At 45.0% G+C, this 24,540-nt stretch overlaps 1 protein-coding gene across 1 annotated transcript; it reads right to left on the bottom strand.

Annotated features, from left to right (window-relative positions):
• Positions 1-602: 602 nt before the first annotated feature.
• LOC129325388 (cathepsin W-like) lies at positions 603-24,154 on the bottom strand. Its single transcript, XM_054973025.1, has 11 exons — positions 24,093-24,154; positions 19,527-19,593; positions 17,153-17,266; positions 13,289-13,431; positions 9,745-9,841; positions 8,736-8,816; positions 7,398-7,517; positions 6,194-6,258; positions 5,955-6,045; positions 2,332-2,408; positions 603-719 (listed from the first exon to the last, which is right to left on the bottom strand). Exons 1-11 carry the CDS (start codon positions 24,093-24,095, stop codon positions 603-605), a joined length of 975 nt encoding a protein of 324 aa, XP_054829000.1. The 5' UTR covers positions 24,096-24,154.
• Between the last annotated feature and the right edge of the window lie 386 nt (positions 24,155-24,540).

The raw sequence follows: 24,540 nt of genomic DNA, 5'->3' as shown, positions 1-24,540 counted from the left end.
TGGACTATAAATGACATAAATAATAAATACATACATAAATACATAAAAAATGTACTCGGCCTTCTGACATTTGGTTTTGAACTTTTTGGATTTTTCAAAGCAGAACAATAACAGATTAAAGGGCTTTGTTTTTAAATGGAGGTTAACAAAGCTGAAGGCAATAAAATTAAGAATGAAATAAGGGAAATGAAAAATGTTACACTTTGCAATTTAAAAGTATACTTAACGTTGCCAATGGTGTACAAATCTGGGGTTGGGGAGAGGGGAGCATGCAAATTCAAACTAGCAACCCTCAGGCGAGAGACACGCTGGGAAGACAGAAATTCTGGTTTTAGTATATGTGCCCACTTTGTATGTGTTCATTGACTTGCAGAATGTTCAGTTCTGCAGATGTAAAGTTCTGAAAAGTGTAGTTGGTAGGTTACAGCATGTAGCAAAGGAGAGAAAAATAACAGCAGGGAAAACAACATGCATGCAGTTAGCAGAAGACGGATAGATCTTTGCCTTGAGGAGGTGGAAGCTTTCCTCTCCCCTTTTGCCACTTAATTGCTCTTCTTCTCCCCCCTCCCAAAAGAACAGGGTGCACACATATAGTTTTGCCATTATCTGGGGCACGACACCCTCATTTCAGATATTGCCGTCGAATTCTTGACAATCGCTGTCACTGCATACATGGCGATGCCGCAGGTGTTATCCCCACGGTGCAGCCGGAAATATCCCTGGATGGGAAGAGAGTGAGAGCCAAGCTACAAGTGACGCCTGACACAGGTTGGACACTTGTCAGCTTCCCTCAAGTTTTGATGGGAAATGTAGGTGCCCTGGTCTTGCAGCTGTAATGGAGAGCCAAGCTGTAAAACCAGGATGCCTACATTTCCCATCAAAACTTGAGGGAAGCTGACAAGTGTCCAACCTGTGTAAGGCGTCACTTGTAGCTTGGCTCTGAGTTTAAAAGTGTTAGGGTGTATCTATCACATCGAGAAGCAGCTCCAAGCTAAATCCCTACCCTCATTGTCTCACCTTGGCCCAGCACCCACTCCCAGCATTTAAGTTCCAAAAAGAGAGACCAAGGGGCTCAGGCCTGTGCGGAAGTCAACACCTGCCACACTGGAAGCCCTTGCCTCTCCTTTCACTTCAAGTTCCTTGGAGTTGTGGTTCTTGGGAGGGCACCTTGTGTGTGTTCTGATACTCTTTGCTCACATTTCTACCCAAGTTTCTGACCTCCTGTTAATCAAGGATCTCGTTCCATGCAGCTGACCTGTTGCCAAGCTGACCAAACAAAGTCCAGTCACCTGTTGACTCATCTTCCTTCCCTTATGTGCCCCTTCCCCTGATCATTAGATAATTACATAACAGGAGAAAATTCACCAAATGGGCTTCTCAATAGACTTTTTTCTTTCTTTGAACGAGTCTTCTCTGGGCCATTAAACAGCGATTATTTGACCTAGATTTTCAGAAGCTATGCCCCTTGTGGCCCCACACAGCATCGCAGGCTAGCCTGAAATTCCCAATTCAGTATGGACAAATGGCTCGCTACTTTCATGGCTTAGACCATCTTCCTCATCGTAGAGCCTTTACATTGGCCCGACTAAATGTATTCCCTTCCAGAATAGTAACTGGCCATTATAATAAAGTCCCTGTTCACAAAAGACTTTGTACATGCCCTTTAAAATCTCTTGACTCAATTCAACATATCATTTTAGATTGCCAGCTGCATACGTCCCTCCGTAAGAAACTTCTTCCTTCTTTGTTATATCTTAATCTTAAGGGCCCTGTGGCGCAGAGTGGTAAGCTGCAGTACTGCAGCCCAAGCTGTGTTCATGACCTGAGTTCGATCCTGGCGGAAGCTGGGTTCAGATAACCAGCTCAAGGCTGACTCAGCCTTCTATCCTTCTGAGGTCGGTAAAATGAGTACCCAGTTTCCTGGGGGTAAAGTGTAGATGACTGGGGAAGGCAATGGCAAACCACCCTGTAAAAAGTCTGCCAAGAAAACGTTGTGATGCGACGTCCCCCCATGGGTCGGTAATGACTCAGTGCTTTCACAGGGGACTACCTGTACTTTATCTTTAACCAGCATACTAATAAAGACAAAGCAGTATATTACCTATTAAAAGATACAAATTCTGAAGCCACAGTTTTGGTTGCCAAATTCTTGGCAGAAGTAGCTAAAGTTAGATATAACCTTTCTAAATAACTGCCTCCATTTTTGTTTTATGCTGTAATCTGTACTAGTTACTTCCCCTGTGCTACATTATTTTTGTACTCTTTTACCTACTCTTATGCCATTAAAGATCTTTGTTGTTGTTGTTGTTGTTGTTGTACATAATAGCTCACCTTCTCTCCCCATGTCTTTCCCCATGAGTTCTTGATAATCCAGTACTGTTTCGCTGGGGATCCACGCTGTTTTGGAACTGGACAAAGGAAAAGGATGAAAGAAGAAAGGGGTAGTCAGTGAACGAATTCTTTTATTCTCTTCCCCATTGCCTGCCTGTAAGTCAACTTTGGAGGTTCTAAATAGACTTTGGGGTGTTGTTTGTTGACCCATCCAGCCACCAGAACTCAGGACTGAAAGCAGGGTCCTGTAGAGGTAGGTAAATGTAAAGGTAGTCCCCCTGTGCAAGCACCAAGTCATTACTGACCCACGGGGGGACGTTGCATCACAACATTTTCTTGGCGGAATTTTGTTACAGGGTGGTTTGCCATTGCCTTCCCCAGTCATCTACACTTTACCCCCAGAAAACTTTTTTGCCAACCTCGGAAGGATGGAAAGCTGAGTCAACCTTGAGCCAGCTATTTAAACTAAGCTTCCGCCAGGATCAAACTCAGGTCCTGAGCAGAGCTTGGGCTTCAGTACTGCAGCTTACCACTCTGCGCCATGGGGCAGAGTGTAGAGGTGCCAAACACATTTTCTAAATAAACAAACACTGAATATCTGAAGAAGTGAGCTGTGACTCATGAAAGCTCATACCCTACCACAAATTTTGTTAGTCTTATAGGTGCCACTGGACTCTTGCTCTTTTCTACTGCTACAGACAAACACGGCTACCCGTCTTGATCAAACACTGAATAAGCATTGGAGTCCTCAAGAGATCAGCCAGCCTCCAAAAGACCAAACAAACAGTGGCTCTTGCTGACAGATGGGCTGGAATGCTCTTTATTAAGGGATTTTTCCAGTGAGGATTTTCTTGCCTCACTTCCCTTCGGTTAGCATCCTTCTTTGCCTGCTCCTGGCCCTGCTACCCAGCTTGTTAGAAGGGAAGGACTGTGAAAAGTCTTTTTACACCAAGCACACCAGTACTCCAGAGGGGGACAGAAGAATTAGTAAGGTGAATAGCAGGGCTCCCAACTCTGGGTTGGGAAATTCCTGGAGATCTGGGGGTGGAGCCTTGGGGGTGCCGGTTATAATGCCACAGAGCCGTCCTCCAAAGCAGCCATTTTCTCCAAAGGAACTGATCTCTATAGTCTGGAGATCAGTTGTAATTGCAGGAGATCTCCACGCCCAACCTGGAAATTGACAACCTAATGGATAGGCCCATTTCCTCTGTATCCTTACTCTTGTTTGTTCTTCTGGTGTCTCTTTGTTTACCCAGATTGCTACTCTCAGAGATTTCCTTCATGAGGGCAAGGACTCTCACAACCAGGCTCTACTCTAGCTTAGCTCAATAGCTAGAATGCTTATCTGTCCTTACCTGTCATAGTATAGAGTTTCTTAATGATAAAGGACCTCCATATCTTTCCTAAAGCAACAGGCCTCACGTGGACTTAATGCCTAAAGCTGCACACACCCTTTCATAGGGTTCCCAGATTTTCCACAATGGTGGGCAATCCAACCCATCCCCACCCCAAGCAAAAATGGCAGGAGAAACATCATGCAACACTGTGACATCACTTCTGGTTGAGTATCCAGAAGTAGAATAAACGCATTACATTATTCAACCTCTAGGCAAAGCCCTTCGGAGAACTCACTCGCAGCTATGGAGTTGGATGTCATCAATATGCAGATGACACCCAACTGTGTGTGACTGTTATCAGGAGCAAGCAGGAGCATGAACATCACCCCCATTCCGTAGAATCTCCCTTGGCTACCTATCAGCTACTGTGCTCAGTTCAAAGTATTGGTTATCACACACAAAGCTCTTCATGGCCTTGGTGCAGCCCCTCCCTCCCTATGTCCCTCCATGGAAACTTCACTCATCTGAACAGAGTCTCCTGCAGGTGCCAGCCTGCACATGGGCAAAATCCACAGCAGCCCGTACATGGGCTTTCTCTGTGGTGGCCCCTACTCTGTGGAACAGCCTGCCTGAGAAGGTCAGGAAAGCCTCCACTCTCCTAGCTTTCTGCAAACGAAGCAAAACCAAATTATTCAAAAAGGCTCTTGTATTGTAGGGAGGGGTCTCAGATGCTCCACTAATGAGTTAAGGACCATAGACTTCACCCATAGACTTCAACACTATGCTGCCTTATGTACTATCTGTTGCTTTAAATATATGCTCCTATATCGGCCCTAAAATTGCTTATATTCTGTTTCAGCATTTCTTCAACTTTGTAGTGGATTCCTGCTAATGTTATGTCTTTGTAAACTTGTGTTTATTTACCCTATGGCATTGTCCTTGATACTAACTGTACTAATCTCACACTGGGTAATCCGCCTTGACTCTCAGTGAGAAAGGCGGACCATAAATGACATAAATAAATAAAAATAAATTTTAAAAAATTACATGACCTTCTAAGAATTTCTCCGTCTCTACAGTTTTAACCGTAGAGATTGGGAGAATCCCTTAAGGTCATGCAATGCTATAACATCACTTCTGTGTTCTTAACTAGAACGGATGTCACAGCATCGCAGAAATGTCATTTTCCACAGTCTCCACCCCCCGAATTCTTCCAGGGTTGCCAGCAGAGGGCTGGCAGAAGCAAAACGAGCTATACATTAACACACCTGCTGTCTTGGCTCTGGACCAACATTCTCCTGGCTGACTGCAAAAGTTGCCCCAATACCAGGGCTCATTTCGAGGGGGAACCTGCAGGAACACAGTTCCGGCAGTTCCCCAAAGAGGTCACATGTCAGGTGGCCCCGCCCACCTGACTTTCGGCAGTTTTGGGCCTGTTTCGGCCTGGATTGGGGCCAAAACGGCCTGGATCGGGCCTCTGAAGGGTGGTGGATCACTCTCACACTCAACAGCAGCCCGATCCTGACCATTTGGGCCCCTTTTCGGCCATTTTCAGCTCCTTTTTGCCCTTTTGGGCCCAATTTCGGCCCTGAATGGCCAGGATTGGGTCCGAAACAGCCAGGATAGGTGATGTCAGGGGGTGTGGCATACGTAAATCAGTTATGCTGATGACACACTTCCAGTGATGTCAAGGGGCGTGACATATGCTAATGAGTCAGGCTAATGAGTTCCTCTGGCTCTTTTTCTATAAAATGACCCCTGCCCAATACTATTACCCTTTATTATTTATTTATTTGTTTGTTTAATTCAATTTATATTCTGCCCTCCCTGCATCAGCAGGCTCAGGGCGGATTACAATTAACACAAATACATCTAAAATACATGTGCTTTTAAAAACCAATAAAACTCCTTAAATATTTAAAACACACATCAAGCAATACAGCAGCAAATTTTTAAGAAAACATATAGCAGTAGATTTTTTCCAGCGACCTCCACCCAACCACCTCCAGAAATATTTGGCAAAGGCTGAGTGACAGATACCCTTAGTAGGGGCACAGCTCTTTCTAGGTGGCCGGTGGGGAGGCCCGAAGGCGTCAAACCATATGCCTGGTGGAACAGCACTGTCTTACAGGCCTGGCGGAAGGATAGCAAGTCTGGCTGGGCCCTGATCTCTTTACACAAAGCGTTCCACCAGGTTGGAGCCAGGACCGAGAAGGCCCTGGCTCTGGTCGGCGCTAGATGGGCCTCCCTGGGGCCAGGGACCTTCCCAAAGCGTCATCTGCTCACCTTGCCCATAGCCAACAATGAGTGCAACATGGTCAAGATAGTCCTTGGGGCAGTCTTCTGAAGGTCTCCAGATAACCCCATTTTTATACAGCTAGAGAGGAGAGAAAAGAACAAGGGCAGATAAGAATCGGCCGGGGACTGAGAAGACTCCTTGAGGCAGCGCTCTGGAGAAAGCACACCCATGAAAAAGGAAGAGGGGGAGATGGGTAACAGAACCTTTCTCTCCTTTAGAGACTTACCTGAAGGAGTTTCATGTTGAGAAGAGCAGTTATGGGACCTTGAGAAGCAACAATTTCAGCCATGTCTAGGAAGTGACAGGAGAAATGTGATAGGGTTAGCACTGGGGTGCAGAGAGGTCTTAATTTTGAGCCAGGGTGGTGCCCTGAAATATGAGAATTTTTTCCCTTGCCTCCAGTGTCAAGGTTTAGCCCACAAACACACGAAAATATAGAAAGGTATCTACAAACAAACGGTGTAGCTTTCCGTCATAGACAAGTCACCCTACTAGCTCCTGTTCAGCTGCTGCCTGAGGAGGATGATGGGTTGAAACAAGTATTCAGCTTGTGATTTCAGTCCATAGTGATTTCAGCCAGGCAGTGATTTCAGCTCACAAGAACATCTTTATTGCAAATACAATTAACAATCACGCTCCCGAAAGAGCCAGATATATACACCCAAACTACGCCCCTTTTCAGTGACCCACCAATAGGAACACATGCAACGAGGATCCTTCATCTGCATGCCCTGAATACAACGCAACTCGTTTACCTAACAGCAATTGGCCCGCATCCTTGAGAATCGATTGGCTGCCGCTAATTTACTACCCAATAGGATTTCAGACCTGCAGAGCCTAGATTTACCTGAAGCTAGCCCAGTACATAACAGAAAGGAGCTACTGAAGAGCTCAGACCTCTTCCTCAGTTGTATGCACACAAGATATTCTCTACCTCGTCTTCCCATGACTCTGAAGAAGGGAGCTCTGACTCTCAAAAGCTTATACCCTGAAAATCTTGTTGGTCTCTAAGGTGCCACTGGACTCAAATCCGTAACGGTGTGTGTTCAGGAAGACCCTTCTCCTCTGTGACCCCACACAGCCACCACTGGTCAGACTGGATGCATCAATGATCCGATTTGGGACAAAGCAGATTTAGATGCTCAGCGTGGGACTTTCTGTATGCAAAGCAACTGCTCTGTCACTGAGCTAGGTCCCTTTCTCTTTGGGTGGAACTGTGGCTCCGTGGTAGCATATCTTCTGGTATCCAGAAGGCCCCACAATCAATCTCCGGAATCTCCAGTTAAGGGAAAGACCTCCATCTGAGTCCCCTGCCGGTCTGAGTCAACAACACTGATCTTAGTAGATCAATGATCTGATTCAGTGCAAGGCAGCTTAATTCATTCTCCAAGTCCTTCCAAAGCCCACCACCTCCTCCTCTGCCTCCTCACCTCTCTCATCCCTGGGCAAGATTTCATAACCTTCAATTCCAGTAAGTACTCGTTTGTGATATTTCTGGCACCGTTGCTCTTTATCCCTGTAAGGGTACAGCTTGCTGCTTGACAATCCACCTGGGTAGAACACATAGCTGTTACCGACATAGCAGGTAGGAATACCGCTCACCCCTCTCACCCCATTAAGTTTGTGTCCACCAAAAAAGGGTCTGAGAGCCAAGCTACAAGTGGCGCCTGACACAGGTTGGACACTTGTCAGCTTCCCTCAAGTTTTGATGGGAAATGTAGGTGTCCTGGTCTTGCAGCTGTAACGGAGAGCCAAGCTGTAAAACCAGGATGCCTACATTTCCCATCAAAACTTGAGGGAAGCTGACAATTGTCCAACCTGTGTAAGGCGCCACTTGTAGCTTGGCTCTGAGAGCATGATTTCCCCACATCAAGGATGCATCCCCATGTGCTTGTCTTAATTTCTACCTTTCACACCTTGAATGCCTTCCATTCAAGGAGCTGTCCCAACAAGAGCTCTGTAAGACAGCGCCTTGGCCAAAGTATGCTTGCTTGTCATGCTGGAAAATGACATCATTTTCTAGCACATCTTGGAAGCTACAGGGCCATGCCGTGGGACAAATCCCCTGTTTTCTGTTTGTTGCACACAGTGGTGCAAATTGCATAGAATGTATAAGGGGAGGGGGTTAGACTTGTTTGTATCATGAGGCAGACCTCTGAATATCAGCAGTGGAGGACAATATCTGAGGGAAGCTTTGGCCTCCATTGTAGTTTCGTGGGAGCATCTGGAAGATGTTGTACTTGATGGACCGTAGGTCTGACCCAGCATAGGTGCTTTTAAGTTCACCCTGGGAGGAGGGGCAAAACTCACCAGGAATAGAAATTGCGAGTGGAAGAAACAGCAAACTAGATGCCTGGGCATCAAGGAAGAGAGGAAAGTAATAATAACATTAACAATAATAATAACATTTGATTTATATGCCACCCTTCAGGACAACTTAATGCCCACTCAGAGTGGTTTACAAAGTATGTCATTATTATCCCCACAACAAAACACCCTGTGAGGTGGGTGGGGCTGAGAGAGCTCCAGACAACTGTGATTAGCCCAAGGTCACCCAGCTGGCTCCAAGTGGAGGAGTGGGGAATCAAACCCAGCTCTCCAGATTAGAGTCCTGCGCTCTTAACCACTACACCAAACTGGCTCTGTGAGGCTGTGTCTCCTTTTTCAGAATTCTATGTTATTGGATCCATGGAAAGATTCTTTTTCTGGTTCACAGCAGGCTATCAGACTAGTTAATAAAAAATTGGGGAAAGGGTCTTGGTACGTACTGCGATTGATGACAGTCAGGAATGCATCCCACACATAGCCTCCCATGCAGCCATCCTTGTAACCTGTGCAGTCTACCAGCTCTGTAATGGCAGAAGAGGCCGTCAGCCAAATCTCAGCTTCAGCAGGAAAAAGGCTTATTATGAGCTGCAGCTTAGTCGCACACACTCCCTCCCCAGTCTCCATATCAGCAAGGTTCCCCAGGGCCAGCTGTAGAACAGTTTCTTTCCAGGTCATGAGCTGGAATTTGGAACGAAAACTGGCAATATACTCACGAAAGGAAATGTTGCCCACATTTTAGTTTTGAAACTGCCAAAATTCAGATAATTTCAGAGCGATCTTTACTTTTTAAAACTGAGAAGCAGCAACTGAGAGAGTATAATCCTTAACTCTCTGAATTTCAAGTACACAAATGAAAATATGGTGCATTCAAATCTTTCTTCCCCAAGTGAACCATTTAAGATGATTTGCAAAGTTCTTTTTTTGTTCAGATGCACTTTCAGCTCTAACGCAGAACCATCCAGATACTCTGGTCTACATTCCTTGTGCATATGAGCAAATAGGGCAGTGACTGACATCATTAGAGGCTGGAAAGTGGTCCATCGCTGGCAAGAAAAGTCATTTGCAGAAATAGATTAATGTCCTGGAATCAATGCCTTTCCTTACATGCCCACTTTGAAGAATTGGTCACCTCTCTCATTTCTGGTGTGGCCTTACAAAGATCAATGAACTACAAAACCAGGGGACAATTTCAAAAATCAGAGATGTCGAGGAAGGCTCAAAATCTGTCTAAGCAAAAGCTAGCCCATCCGATCTAGATAAGTAGGAGTAACTTTTCTCCTTACTTACAGTTTTATGGATGGACACAGTCTATTGTAAGGGAAATGCATTCTATATATGATTAGAAGAACTGGTTTGTATCTTTATTTAATAAGTTCATCAGCTGAGCTCTGGAATTTGAAAAGAGAGATCTCTTTGGACCCTTCTCCCTTCGCTGGTGTTCAAACGTACCCTGTACAGAGACATTTCGCGGTGAATGTCGGTGGATGTTCCACAAAGCCTCAATGTTGGATGCAGCAGCAAAAGCCCAACATGACCTACATGTGCCCTGGAAGGGGAAGAAAAGACAATGAACGAGACAATTAGAACGTTCACAAAATTCCATTATCCAGCTATACTGTGGGTACGTTTATATCAACAGCAGAGGAATGGATGCTTCTTGATTGATTGCAAAAATAAGCCTTGAATAATTGTTTCTTTTTTTTTCACCCTAGCCCTGCTCTTGTACACACAGGAAATTCAGCAGCCGAAGCTTTTCCTGACATGGTGACAAAATGGTAGGAACAGTTTCATCTTATTAATTAGTATGTGTCTGATAGGAGAAGACTATTTTGTGTTATTTTGGCTGGTCCTAATACAATGGTATTACATTGATTTGGTTTCTTGTTCTGGGTTTTGCTTGGGCGGATACAAATAATAATAACTGTGCATACACACTGCTCTTCTAGACATCTGTAGTGCCCCACTCAGAGCAGTGAACAAAGTCAGTGTTATTATAATACCCACAATACAGCTGGGGAGCTGGGGCTGAGAGGAGGGGCTGACCCAAGGCCACCTGCTGAGCTCATGGCAGTAATGGGATTTGAACCAGCAGAGTGCTGATTTGCAGCCCAACCACTCAACCACAGTGCTATAGCAACTTTTTTTTTGAGGGGAGAAGGCTTGTAAGGATCGGTGACAACCTTAGCCCAGCGAACCCTCAAATCTCAGAGATTAACTGCCTCTGCTAATATGCAGGGACCCACCACAACTGATTCTTGCTGTCACTAATCCAGAGATTTGCAGCTTCTGCCAGTGATTTTGATGGAAGCAGGTAAATGACTGTGTGTTCATTTGACCTGCTGCCTCCTCCTTGCCTTCTATTGCTTGTTGCTCACTATTGGATACACATTCAAGTTTATTTTTATTCCCCACTTGTGTAAGTTTTGTTTGAGTTATGCGTTTGCTATGTGTCATGCAAGAAAGAAGGCTTGAGAGAAGCAGCCTGGTGTGACCTTAGTTTATAAGGTTCCAGGTCCTCCTCTGATTCCATCTTGAGATTTCTGAGGCTGTTACTATCCTGTCCTTTTTCTTCTCGTCCTATTTATTTATTTTATTCGAATTATACCCCGCCCTCCCCACAGATGGGCTCAGGGCAGCTAACAACATTATAAACACATTAAAATCACAAAAAAACAAAATCATAAAACATAAAATAATAATTTTATCAAAAACATAAAATAATATATTTTTTAAAATCATTAAAATAGTTCAGGAGCAGGCTATTTAAACAAATATTGGGAGTCCGTATACAGGCACAGCAGATGGCCAAGGGCAGCCCCAGAAGAAGTGGTGGTATTAGATGGAAGGAGGAGGACACCTGCTGGCACTCAGCTGAAGGCCCGGTGGAACATCTCCATTTTGCAGGCCCTGCAAAACTGTAACAGGTCCCGCAGGGCCGGATCTATGTCTCCTGAAGCTTTTCCAGATAGAAACCAGCAAGTGCTTCCCTTGAACTCTTCAGCACTCAAAGCCAGGAGAACAGGAAGACAAGGTTCAAATACGCACGGCTGGTTTGCTCCAGGATGGATGTTGTTACCAAGTAGGTTGTTTCCCCATTTCCCCCACAGAAGTGTAGAGCTTTGGCACATCTCCCAGATTCCCCTATCTCTCTTACCTTCTTTCCCAAACCTGTTTCACTGTGATGCTGTCAGCAGGAGAGTCTGGATTTTCCCATTCTTGTCCATATGTTACCCAAATAGGCAGTCTCCTAATTAGTTGGGGTAATTAGGTTAAAGGAGACAATTGAGAGAGGGATTCTGTACCTATGTTTACGGGGATTGTTCCCTTAAGAGAACTCTCAAAATAAGCCAGGAAGATGTTCAACCAGAAAGTTTTTTTTAATTAAAGAGAAATAAAATAGTAAACGTACAGAAAATCACACGCAGCACACATACAAGGCTAATTAAGAAAAAAGCAAGGAGAAAAGGGGGAGAAAGCAGTTTTGGGAAAGGCGATCGTTACTAGTCTTGAAGATAGAGGAGACAGCAGCAAAATGACCAGTGTTCATGGAAAAGAGAAGAGGCCCAAACAGATTGGGGGAGGTGCATGTTCAGGTCCAAAGACACACACACACACTCATTAGTGGCTAGGGAGGTCCAGATATAGGGCAAAATGCTCCCGGAGGCAAGCTAACATCTTTGCCCCCAAAACAATAACTTGATCGGTTTCTCCAGAGGTGGACAATGGAGTTGGAAGAGGCTCAATGGGTCTGCCTGAGGTGGACTATAGATGTAAATGATGCTTTGAATACAAGATAGGAAAAGCTACCAGGTTTGCTGAATAGCTTGGTTGTTGTTTGATTAGGGTAGATGGGTGAGGGGAAGTAAGGGTGGGCATTGACGAGATTAGCTAAGAGCTTCTTGGGAGTTTCATTGTCCTAAATTATGCATCTCTCTGGGGCATAGAGGGGGGCTGTAAGTCAGTCAGCCGCTCTGACTTCCTTCTAAAATATTTTTCCCCAGGCTCTTACTTGACTGGCATCCAGTTTGTTTTATTTCAAGCCAGGCAGTGCCTTGTACTTATGCTATATGAGGTAGGGTGTTTATGATTTCATATCCATAAACTGCCCTTCAGCAGGAGGAGGGGTCTGACTGCTAACCCACATTGGTGTCATTTTCCCTGCTGCAGTCCCTGAGGCAGCAGTTCCCCCCGCCCATCACTGCCATGTCACCAGGAGGCTTTTTTGAGAGTTTGTGTTTTTATTCAATAACAGACATACTCGTATAACAATACATCGGTATGTTACATACCAGTTTTAAAAACGTTGAGAAAGTCCCCTATGGCAGACGGTGAGGGAATGACTGCTGTGGGAACTGGGGCAGGAAAATACGGTTGCCAGCTTCTAGGTGGGACTTGCAATTCTCCTGGAATTACAGAGATCAGTTCCCTAGGAGAAAATGGCAGCTTCAGGGCGGGGGGCAAATTCTATGGTTTCACATCCAACTGAACTCCCGCTGCAAACTCCTCCCTCCCCCAGGCTCTGCTCCCCAATCTCTAGGAATTTCTGAAGCCAAAGTTGGCAACCCGAAGCAATCCACCACCGCTGAACTGTATTGAGAACTGAAGAACCATGCTGTGTGGAACAAGCTGAGGGCTCACTAGGGTTGCCAACCTGCAGGTAGTGGCTGGAGATCTCTTGGAATTCCAACTGATCTCCAGGCCACAGAGATAAGTTCCCTTGGAGAAAATGGCAGTTTTGGAGCTTGGCTTCTATGGCATTATACCCCACTGAATTCCCTCCCTTCCCCAAACCTCATCCTCTCCACACTCCACCCCCCCAAATCTCCAGGAATTTCCTAACCTGAAGCTGGCAACGTTAGGGCTCAGGGATACACTAACTTTAACACTCTCCTCAAGGGGAACTGGGTGACCCCTCCTTGCATGAGGAACCTCTTCCATTGCTTGAGTCCTAGATATTCTGTTTTCCATCCCACCATTCCTTTACACCTCTTACCTGATGTTTCACTTCTGTGATGGCGCCAAATTTTCTCCAGTCGCAGGATGGTTGTTTCTGTGCCTTCTGGGGCATCGCCATCTGCTTCAGTACGGGGAGTTTCGTGGGGTGAGGAATCGCAAACATCTTCTCAAACTCTCGTTCTGGGGGAACGAACATAAAGGTGCATTTTCACAGTTGTGTGGAGGGAGCTGATGGTAGTTGCTCTGGTGTGAGCAAGCAACATTCTGCGCATGCTCAAGCACTCCCCTCCATTCATGTATAGCTTCACATGTTCTATAACTGGGACCAGAAAGAGGATACATTTTCTGAGCCTAAGGCCTGGACCACCCTCAGGCTTGTCCAGTAGCTTGGCTCAATTTCTTTATACTAAGACACGAGAGAGACAGGTTCTGGGGCTCAACCTTGCATCGAAGCTCCGTCTAGAGGCAGTCTTGGTCCCTGACATTTCAGCTGATTTTATTGTTTTACTGCTTACTATTTTAATTTTCCTAAGCCATGTTGCAAGCTCTTGGCTAAACATTAAGGGCAGAAGATCCCAATGTGGCACCCATGGGTGCCATGGCACCCACTGACATCTTTCCTGGTGCCCACTCAGTCTTTTTAGAAAGTGGGTGGAGACAGGGCTTCTGATTGGCCATTGGAAATCAGATAGGCTGCGGAGATTTTAAAAAAAAATACTTCAGCAGCAGCTGCCACCACAGCATAAGGATCTTCACTCTGTGACTGAAGGTAAGCTGTGTGTATGCAAGAAAATATTTTAAAACAAAATGATTATTTTAAAAGGCATCCTTTTAAGCAGAGCTGTCTGAAATGTTGAAGAGTTACCAACAGAATTATGCATGACCTCTCTCCCTGACATTTTGTGGCCAGCAATGTCTCCTGCAGCAGCCATTTTGTGGTTGGCTTCACCTCCTGCAGCAGCCATTTTGTGCTTGTGCCCACCATTCACTGTCAGAATTCCAAAGGTGTCCACAGTCTCAGATAGGTTCAGGACCTCTGGTTAATGCATTAAATAACTAAATATAGAATGTATAATAAATCAAGCAAGCCTTCACTACGGCTTTAGAAAGATACGTTTAGTGTAAGTGTTGGATAGAATCTTATCAGTACTGAAAAACTGTATCTACGGAGGTTATGGAAATTCCACTTTGGGGCTAAGAAACTAGAGATGGAGTCTGATAGGGCATGACTTTACTAAGAGACAGGCAGAAAATCAACAGGTGTACTTTCCTCTTACCTTAGTGATACAGCAATGAGAAAAGCTTTACTGATTGAACTATTGCCTATCCGCAAGCTATCAAAGGGCAGGGAAATCAGAGACAATAGTACCGATAGAGGTGCAACCTCTCTTCTGAGTCTGTTGAACACCCCTCCAGGTTATGCTGGTTTTATTAACACTGGGTTTTATTAACACGATCCACCTGGAAGATCTCTTTTATGAGTCACATTGAAAAATAGAGGACAGACGTAAGAACTTCCATCCATTTCAAACGGGGATAGTCTTGGAGTACTTTCGAGTAGATCAACCCTAACTATGGGTCTGATCCATCTGTCTCCCACTGACATCTTCTAATAGCACCAATACTGCTACCACATGGCTTAAGACACACATATTCATAGACGCGAAAGATAGCAATCTTCTCACGCGAGAAAACGCTATCTTCCGTGGTGTTTTTTGCGACGTTCCGCAGCATTCCGGATGAAGGTAAGTAGTGTGGAAACAGCCTCAATGTGGAAATACCTGCTTCTGTCACCATTCACTCTACTCTGGACTGTGGAGATGCTGGCTTGCATTTTAACAGCAGCTGAAGCAATGGGTCCTGAGGAGAAGTGTCCCTATGGGCTTCCCTAGACCCACTGACCATAACAGATTAGTGAGAGCAGCAATCCACACACCAGCAATAAAATAGCAAGAGCTGAGACCAGTAGCACACTAAAGACCAACAACTTCAGCAGCAATAAGAATCCTTAATTGGACACTCGTTCAAGTTGTCCTACTTCAAACCGTGAAGGTTTAAAATAACTTACAGACTCTCAAAAGTTTATACCCTGGAAACTCTTGTTCATCTTTAAGGTGCTATTGGACTCAGACCTTGCTCATCTACTGCAGTCCAATACAGATGCTTACCTGAAACTATCCCAAAGGAATATAAATCAGAAATAAAAGTTTGTAAAAGGGGAATAATACAAATTTCAAGGTGAAGAAGCAAATCTGGACAAAATAATGATTTCAAGCAGCAAAAGTAGGTGGAGGGAGGAGGGATCGAAAAGATGAAGGTTGGAGAAAAAGAAAGTGCAAGCTAGTGACAAATCCTGTGATCCAATGGCAGATACAACACCTCAGTAAGGTTGCGATCGTCCAGGTGGGACCTGGAGATCTCCTGGAATTACAGTTTATCTCCAGATGACAGAGACCAGTTCCCCTGGAGGGTGGACTCTATGGCATTATATCCTGCTGAGGTCCCTCCCCAAACCCCACCTTTTCAGGTCTTTGCCCCCCAAATCTCCAGGGATTTTCCAAACTAGAGTTGGCAACCTTACCACTTGGGAAGAGTAAGTCAAGTAATTAATCCAAGGAGCAAGGAGCTGCATAACATATGTCAAACACTGGCTTCAGTAGCTCTTGAGATAAGAATAGTCACGAAGCAGGCAAGAAGTACATTTTGGGGAAATATTCTGTCCTCAATTATAGGACAAATAGGTGGGGCCTAAGAAGAAAGCTTGTCTTTTTCTTCTGGGCTTGGGGGCAAAGGGGTTCAGAGGCAAGGGTTAGATGGGAGACCAAATTGCCCCAGTGAAGTAGAATTGAGTAAGTTCCTAGAAAAGGAGGATGCCGGGAGTCAATTCAAAATGTGTGGAAGAAGAGGAAAGGGGCTTGTAGGTGGCTGATCCCAAATATGGGCATGACCTCTGGGAATGGTGAACGACAATAGGCAAGACTTTTTTGGTGGGTCATGAAAACAGGGCCGATTCCAGACGGCCCCCCACCTCGTGAAACGTCGCGCGTCATTGCAGGTCGTCGTGCAGGAAATGCGAAATATCGCGTTTTCTCGCACGAGTTTTGTGTGACATCGCGTGAGAAAACTCGCGCGAGAAAACGCGATATTTCATGTTTTCTGCACGAAGACGCGCGACGACGCACGACGTTTTGCGAGGCGGGGGGCCGTCTGGAATCGGCCCAGGAAAGGGTCTTTGGGCCACAATGGCACACTGATGGAATTATGGAAGGTTACTATCTGGTGTGATCACTTCCGAGAGCCAACTAACACATTAGAAAGTCCTTGCGTCCTCCTCATGCATGGCTTCTATGTGTGAGGTCAATCAGATGTTCTCTGGGAGTTTCATGCCAAAAATCCAATTCCCTGGCACACAGGATCCAATAAGGATTTGGGAACATACTGTTTTCCCAACCCTAAATGGCTTCAGGTAACCACTGTTTGCCTCAAAGCTTAAGCCCCTGTCCACACACACCATGGTCCCAATCCAAATCAAGTCTGTGCACATGTGGGAATTAAGTCCCAAGCGTGAGAGGACTTTGTAATGTGTGAATCAGCCCACTGTTACAAGTCTTTCGGAAGAGACATCGTTTCAGGCCTTCTTCCAGGCACCTCTTGGAGCAATCCCAGCTGCCATGATTCCATTTCTTTCCTTGCCCACCAGTTTCCTTGCATTACCTCATCTTAGGCCAATGCATTGTGTGTGTGTGGGGCCGGGAAGCACTAAAATGGAGAATTGGGGTAACAACATGCAGTCTCCTCTTACCTCTGGGTATGGTGACCTCTAGGATTCTCTCTCTCTCTCTCTCTCTCTCTCTCTCTCTCTCTCTCTCACACACACACACACACACACACCCTATCTTACCTGTCAGGTCACTGAACTGGGTGACGCCATATTGTGCTGTGCCCTGCTCTGAGGCCTGCAATTCACGGCTCACTTCGAGATTCTGCACAAAGAACTTGAAGCGGCAATGGATCTCTGGGGCAAGAGAGGCAGACCAGTACATAAATCAGGGTTTCTTCCTCACACATGAAGCTGCTTTATACTGACTCAGAACACTGGTTCATCACAGTCAGTACTGCCTTCTCAGACTGACAGTATCTCTCCAGCCTCTCAGGCAAAGGTCTTTCACATCACCTAATATCTGGTCATTTTAAGTACAGATACCAGGAATTGAACCTGGGGCCTTCTGCATGCCAAGCAAAAGCTCTAGCACTGAGCCACCATGGCCCCTCCCCAGTTTGAATAAGCTTTCTTTCATATTGAGTCCAATTTCCCTTTAGTCAGTCAATCAGAGTTTATTGTCTATAGCCATAGGCCATCACAAATTTTCCAAACATCAAGTCAACTAATAAACAGTTAACTTCCAGTATCAGTAAAAACTTCCAGTAAAAGGTTAATTAAAGTTAATTAAAACAGTACAGTATACCAAACTATCCCAAGAGTCCCGAAACAGCCTCATTCAGTACCACCTTAGATCTTATCTTCTTGGCTGCAAGTGCAAACTAAGAGACTCTGTAAGACACATGATTATCTGTGTCAGATAACAAGAACACAATCTTCTCCATTTCAGAATATGTGTTTGTGGCTGGTAGGATTCTGGCCAAGAATTTAGATTGCCCCTTAATCAGAGACCAGTGCTCTGACCACTACACTACACTCTCTCCCCCAAGGTCTCATATATCAGTTTGAGCTACATGAGCATTATGGCATGGAAACAGCTGCTGGAGCACACACCCCACGCCCCCAAGGGAAACCAGGATACAGCAAAGACTTGGGTTCAGATTATAGTTTAGTCCCAAAACTCACTCAATAACCTTAGCCAAAGCCCCTTCTGTCCTCAGTTCTACTAACTGTGAAATGGGAATAACATTGACTTGGCTGATACAGGGTTTCTGTGAAGACAAACAAGCATACACACTGCTGAATTTAGACTAGAATGGGGAGCAGAACTTAATGCTGGAATCTAAACCAGTCTCTTGTGCCTTTAACAGCTGCATGCCTGGCAGAAATTAAATAGGCAGAGTTTCCTCCCCAAACACACACAGCTGGGAAAGTCTGTGCTGGATTAACTTCTGTCTTCCAAATTGCTTCTAAAGCAAACCTGCCAGAAAAAAAGAGGGATTAGAACTGCAGTATAATGGAACAGCTCAAGAGGTCGCTTTTATAAAGGAACGAGACTGGAGCCTATTGCATGCATTGTCTTTCACTGCATTGTCTTCTACCTTGGCAACCACTTTCTGCATCTAGTCTGACCCTCAGAGAGGCATTTGTTCGGTTACCTTGCTTTCCAGTTCTGTAATCCGATCCTAATTCTACTGCATTGTTCATTGGATATCTTATGCTGTCTGACTGAAATTTTAAAAAATATTTTGTAATCCTCCTGGAATCTCAGTGAGAAAGGCAAGCTATCTTTGAAGCAAATAAATAAAATCTGAAACTACGAAACTTACTGGAAAAATCTAGTCTCACTGTGCCTGACCTACCTTTCAGGAGTGTTATGTAGGTAAAATGAGAGAGATTGTAATTAACTTGGGAGAGGAAGGCTTGAAATGAAAATATCCCAAATGCACGCTTTGTGCAGTCTGAAGTATTAAGGCTTCCAACAAGTGCAAGATTTTGGAGGTGATTACCTTTCTTTTAATTGGTCGAGATATGCAATATATTTGCATATAATCAAAATCTCTGTTGAAGAGCAATGGAACGATAAACTAAAGCAATGTCCTCATTGTTAGAAGAAAACATACACTTTTCTTCTTTTCTTCATTCTGTTTTCAGTAACAGAAGAATTACAATAGCCTCAAAAATAAAAATAGAAGCAAGTCGCCGTTTCTACACCTTTCTCCCTTGCACAAAATCACACAAAACTCACGGAGTGACAGCATCTTCATGGTGCAATTTCCCATCATGACTCCATTTCATGGCACAATGACGTCAGAAATCGTGCCATGAAACAGAATCATGATAGGAAATCGTGCCGTGAAGACGCCGTCATTTTGTGAGTTTTGTGCAATTTTGCACAAGGGAAAGATGTGCGGAAATGGCCAATGTTTAGCTTCATTAATCAATCAGCTCAGGCTTTGGTTTCTTAACCAGCCAAAGCTTACCATCTTTGTACATCTGTGCTGAGAAACAAGACAGAATAGCAGAACATGCACCATCTTTTGTATCATCTCCAAAGATGGCCTCCACCAGCTTTTTACCCTCCAAACCCAGATGACAGAAAGAGATCCATTACCTTCTGGGCTTTTGTAGGATTTGTTGTACTGTATCATAAAATCCTGGAACATCTCGATCATTTGGGTCTGAGGAGAGGAAAGGCGAAAGGTGAATTCACACACCCTGATTCTGGCACGTAACAAAAGGGATGGTAGCATGATATAGACCACCAAGAAAGACTCTACAGAAGACAATCGCTCATCATCTCTCTTCTCCCCTCCTCTTCTGTATCTGCCCAGTTTTGATCAGGCATCTGATGAAGAGAACTTGATTCTCGAAAGCTTATGCTATAATAAAATTGGTTAGTCTTAAAGGTGCTACTGGACTCTTTTTGATTTTGCTACTACAGACTAACACGGCTAACTCCTCTGGATCTATGACCATGGAAAGCACCGCATTCAGCCGAATGGAGAGGAAATCCATCAACCTCATGAGGAAACTGGCACAGATACAAACAGACATCATCTTTCTTTCTAAATGCAAAAGACTGGACATTCTACCCAAGGGACTTCGTGTGAGGAATCCATTGAAATCCACTTACTACACAGACTACAGTGAGAAACTATGCAACACCTTATCCAGGAAACTCTTAATTCACCTCATTGGACTGATGTACAGCAAGCAACAATGGATCAAGCAAGAGATCTCTGAACTAGACTCTTCCATGGAGTGCACCCCCTCTGCACAGACCGGGAACTGGGAGATGTTTGCCACAACCAGAGAAACTATTTATTGTAATCTATTCACTGAATTACAGAACAAGAAGGAGAAGAAATTCTCAAAACTCCTGCCTGCAACAGAGAGCAAAAACACTTGGGATCCAAGCAACATCATCAATCTTTCCAGTTACAAGCTGAGCCCAGCAGAGGAATCAGTCCTCTCACGTGGACTATCCTTTTGCCCAGCCAGACCCACACAAACCATACAACTTTGTGGAGACCTGGAGGCCTATTTTAGACGCCTAAGACTGAAAGAATTCTTCAACCACTCTGCTGGACAAAACGACGAACAGACACCATCACAGCAGCCCCCACCCCCCCAACCCAGCAATACACAACCATCGTTAAAAAACTCCAGGAAAAAGAATTCCACATGGACACCCCCTGAGGGCCGTAACTCCTCATTGGACTTTTACATTGAATGCTTCCGTAGATGTGCTCAGGCTGAGATAATTGACAAACAACAACACCTAAAGCAGAACCTCAGCCGTGGAGAAAGAGAGGCCATAAACAGCCTCCAAAATAATTCTGGCATCGTAATCAAGGAAGCTGACAAAGGTGGAGCAGTTGTCATCATGGACAAACAAAATTATATACAAGAAGCAGAAAGACAACTCTCCAACACAACATTCTATAAAATACTACCTTCTGACCCCACTGAACAATACAAAAGGGAACTCAATAAAATATTAAAAACACTCCCCATGGACATACAAGAATGCATCCATACGGACACACCCCAGGAACCACGACCAGGAAGATTCTACCTACTACCCAAAATCCACAAAGCGGGTAACCCAGGATGCCCAATTGTTGCAGGAAAATGCACCATCACAGTAGGAGTCTCGGGATACATGGACTCTATCCTCAGGCCCTATGCCACCAGCACACCCAGCTATTTACGGGACACCACTGACTTCCTCAGGAAAATACAGTCCATTGACAACCTACCAGATGACACCATCCTAGCAACCATGGATGTGGAGGCCTTGTACACCAATATCCCACATGCAGATGGATTGCAAGCCATACGGAATATTATCCTGGACAAAACCACAGCACACCTCGCCACTGAACTTTGTCACTTCGTACTCACTCACAATTACTTCGAATTTGGTGACAACTTATATCTACAGGTTAATGGCACAGCCATGGGCACACGCATGGCACCACAATATGCTAACATATTCATGGCGGACTTAGAGCAACGCTTCCTCAGCTCCCATCCACTGGAACCACTACTATACTTAAGATTCCTGGATGACATCTTCATCATTTGGACCCATGGGAAGGAAGCCCTTGAGAGATTTCATCAGGACTTCAATAACTTTCACCCTACTATCAACCTAAGCCTGGACCACTCTACACAACAGGTACACTTCCTGGACACCACTGTACAACTACATAATGGACGCATAAATACCACCTTATACCGGAAACCAACAGACCGATACTCATATCTACATGCCTCCAGCTACCACCCTAAACATACCACTCGGTCTATTGTCTACAGCCAAGCCTTACGTTACAACCGTATCTGCTCCAATGCTCTCGACCGAGACTCACACTTAAGAGATTTACAACAAGCATTTTTGAGACTACAGTACCCACCAAATGAAATGAAGAAACAAATCAACAGGGCCAGACTAGTACCCAGAAACAGTCTGCTCCAGGACAAACCTAAAGGAACTAACAACAGAACACCACTGGTTGTCACCTATAGCTCCCAGCTCAAACCCATCCAACGTATCATCAGTGAGCTACAACCCATCCTGGAAAATGATACCTCTCTCTCAGAAGCCCTGGGTAGAAGACCTTTCCTTGCCTACAAACAGCCCCCCAATCTTAAACAACTTCTCACTTACAATCATGAATCGGCCAGCAGAGTCACCAGCACAGGTACCAGGCCCTGCAACAGACCCAGATGCCAGCTCTGCCCCTATATCTACCCAGGGAATACAATTACAGGACCCAATGGCATCAACTACACTGTCTCTGGCTCTTACAGCTGCTCATCCTCCAATCTGATATATGCCCTCATGTGCCAACAATGTCCTTCTGCTCTGTACATTGGACAAACCAGCCAACCTCTACGCAAAAGAATAAATGGACACAAATCTGACATTAGAAATGGAAACGTCCAAAAACCAGTGGGAGAACACTTCAATTTACCAGGACATTCCACCAAAGACTTAAAGGTCGCTGTGGTTCAACAGAAACTTTTCAAAAACAAAATCCAACGGGAGGCTGCTGAATTGGAATTCATATGCAAATTTGACTCTGTCAAGCTGGGACTGAATAGAGACTATGAATGGTTATCACATTATCACAGGTAACAGATTCTCTTTACAGAGGCGTGATCTGGGGGAGCCCAGTGATGCCTGGTGTGGGCTTTCGGGGACCACAGTTCTCTTTGTCAGATGCAGCTGGCAGGGAGAGCTGTGGTTACCGAAGGCTTATACTACATAGGAATTGGATACCTTCACTGCTACAAACTAATACAGCAAACTGACTGCACACCGATGTTTACATTTCCAAGCAAAGGAATGTTTTGATAGCCTCCATGCTAATTGCATTCTGTCCCCTTGTGATTTATGCCCCCTTCTTTCTCCTCTCTCTCTTCTCCCCTCCTCTTCTGTATCTGCCCAGTTTTGATCAGGCATCTGATGAAGAGAACTTGATTCTCGAAAGCTTATGCTATAATAAAATTGGTTAGTCTTAAAGGTGCTACTGGACTCTTTTTGATTTTGCTACTACAGACTAACACGGCTAACTCCTCTGGATCTATCATCATCTCTGCTTCTCACTTGCCTTAGTGGGGTCACCGTAAGTCAGTTGCAACTTTACAGCACATACATACATAAGTCAAGCATAAGTGCCTTGATTACAGTTTCTTCCAGGTTTGCCATCTCGCTCTCTAATTCCCGTTCCTTCAAAAATTCAACAGTGCGCGCTCACATGCACACACACTATGGAAAAAGTTTTGCCTAACAAAATGCTGTTGGTAATGTTGGCAGAGTGCCTTGGCTGCAATCGGGACACTGAACTGATTGAAGATGAACAAAAGTTTTATTATTAGAAGTGACAAAACTGGAAAGTGGAGAGAGAAGCTTAGCTGCCCAGTTTGAGAGAAAGGTGTGCAGAGTTCTAGAAGTACAGCTAAAATTAGCATTCTGCAGACATACAAGAGGAACAGATCCTTAAGAAAGGAAGCTTTCGCAAATCAGTCCTGTCTGTCTCTAGCTTGCTGCCCCTACAAGATCTTATCTTTTTGTTCTTCTTCATATAGTAGACATTGGTATAATCCAACATGTAAGGCGGCTCTTTGTCTGTCTGCCCATCATATTTTTAATCTGACCTTCTTCCAAAGAGCACCGAGCAGAACATGTTGATCTTCCATCATATCGGATAGGTTAGGCTGCAAGAGAATGGCCAGCTCGAGATCACCCAGCAAACTTCATCGATTTGAACCCAAATTGCCCAGTTCCTAGTCTAACACTCTAACCACTATACCCATTGACCCTGTCCGGAAAATGACACTTAACAAGTAATTTTATAAGCACCACACTCCTCTTTTTCCTGCCTCCTTGGCAATGGATTGTGCCTCACCTCAGACAGTGTTGAACAATGGTTAGAGTACTGGACTAGGCTCTGAGGGACCCGGGTTCAGAATCCCACTCTGTTACGAACGCTTGCTGGGTGACTTTGGGCCTGTAGCTCTCTTCCAGAGTAATCTACCTTACAGGGCTGTTTTGAAGATTAATTGAAAAAGGAGCGAATAGTGGAGTCCCCATATTGGGTCCCTACTGGAAAGAAAAGGAGGGTATAAATGCAGTGTCAGTAAATAAATAAATAGCTTTCCTCACCATGTTCAGGGCTGGGGGCTGGATGGAGTGGGCAGGAAGGGGGGCAAATACCCACACTCCCACCAGAACCAGCCAAGCAGAGAGGATAGACGGCCGCATTGCAGGCAGTGTGTTCTGCAGTGAGACTACCAAGCCCTGCTGGGAACAGAAGCGATTACGGGCTCAGAGGGGAAGGAGATGCTGAGGAGGGCATCCAGTGAGAAAGCCACAAAGGCAGGAAGTGGAGGAGTGCGAGCTTTTGTAAAAGGTGTCAGACTTAATCTGCAGGCCCATATAGAGCTGAATGTGAAGTTTGGAACCTGCGTAGCAATAGCAGAGGGCCTCTGAGAGCGGAACTACAAGTGACAAAAGGCACAGGTTGGACACTTGTCAGCTTCCCTCAAGTTTTGATGGGAAATGTAGGCAGCTTGGCGGAATGTTGGACAAGTGACAGTTGAAAAGTCCATTG

Source organism: Eublepharis macularius, chromosome 1 (genome assembly GCF_028583425.1).
Source record: "Eublepharis macularius isolate TG4126 chromosome 1, MPM_Emac_v1.0, whole genome shotgun sequence".
Taxonomy (NCBI): domain Eukaryota; kingdom Metazoa; phylum Chordata; class Lepidosauria; order Squamata; family Eublepharidae; genus Eublepharis; species Eublepharis macularius.
This window is presented reverse-complemented; position numbering and strand designations above follow the sequence as displayed.

Coding starts and splice junctions, on each gene's coding strand:
- LOC129325388 (XM_054973025.1), bottom strand. Junction 8,817..9,744: donor GCGAAATGTCTCTGTACAGG/GTACGTTTGAAC, acceptor CTGCCATTACAG/AGCTGGTAGACTGCACAGGT. Junction 6,046..6,193: donor TCAACATGAAACTCCTTCAG/GTAAGTCTCTAA, acceptor TCTCCTCTCTAG/CTGTATAAAAATGGGGTTAT.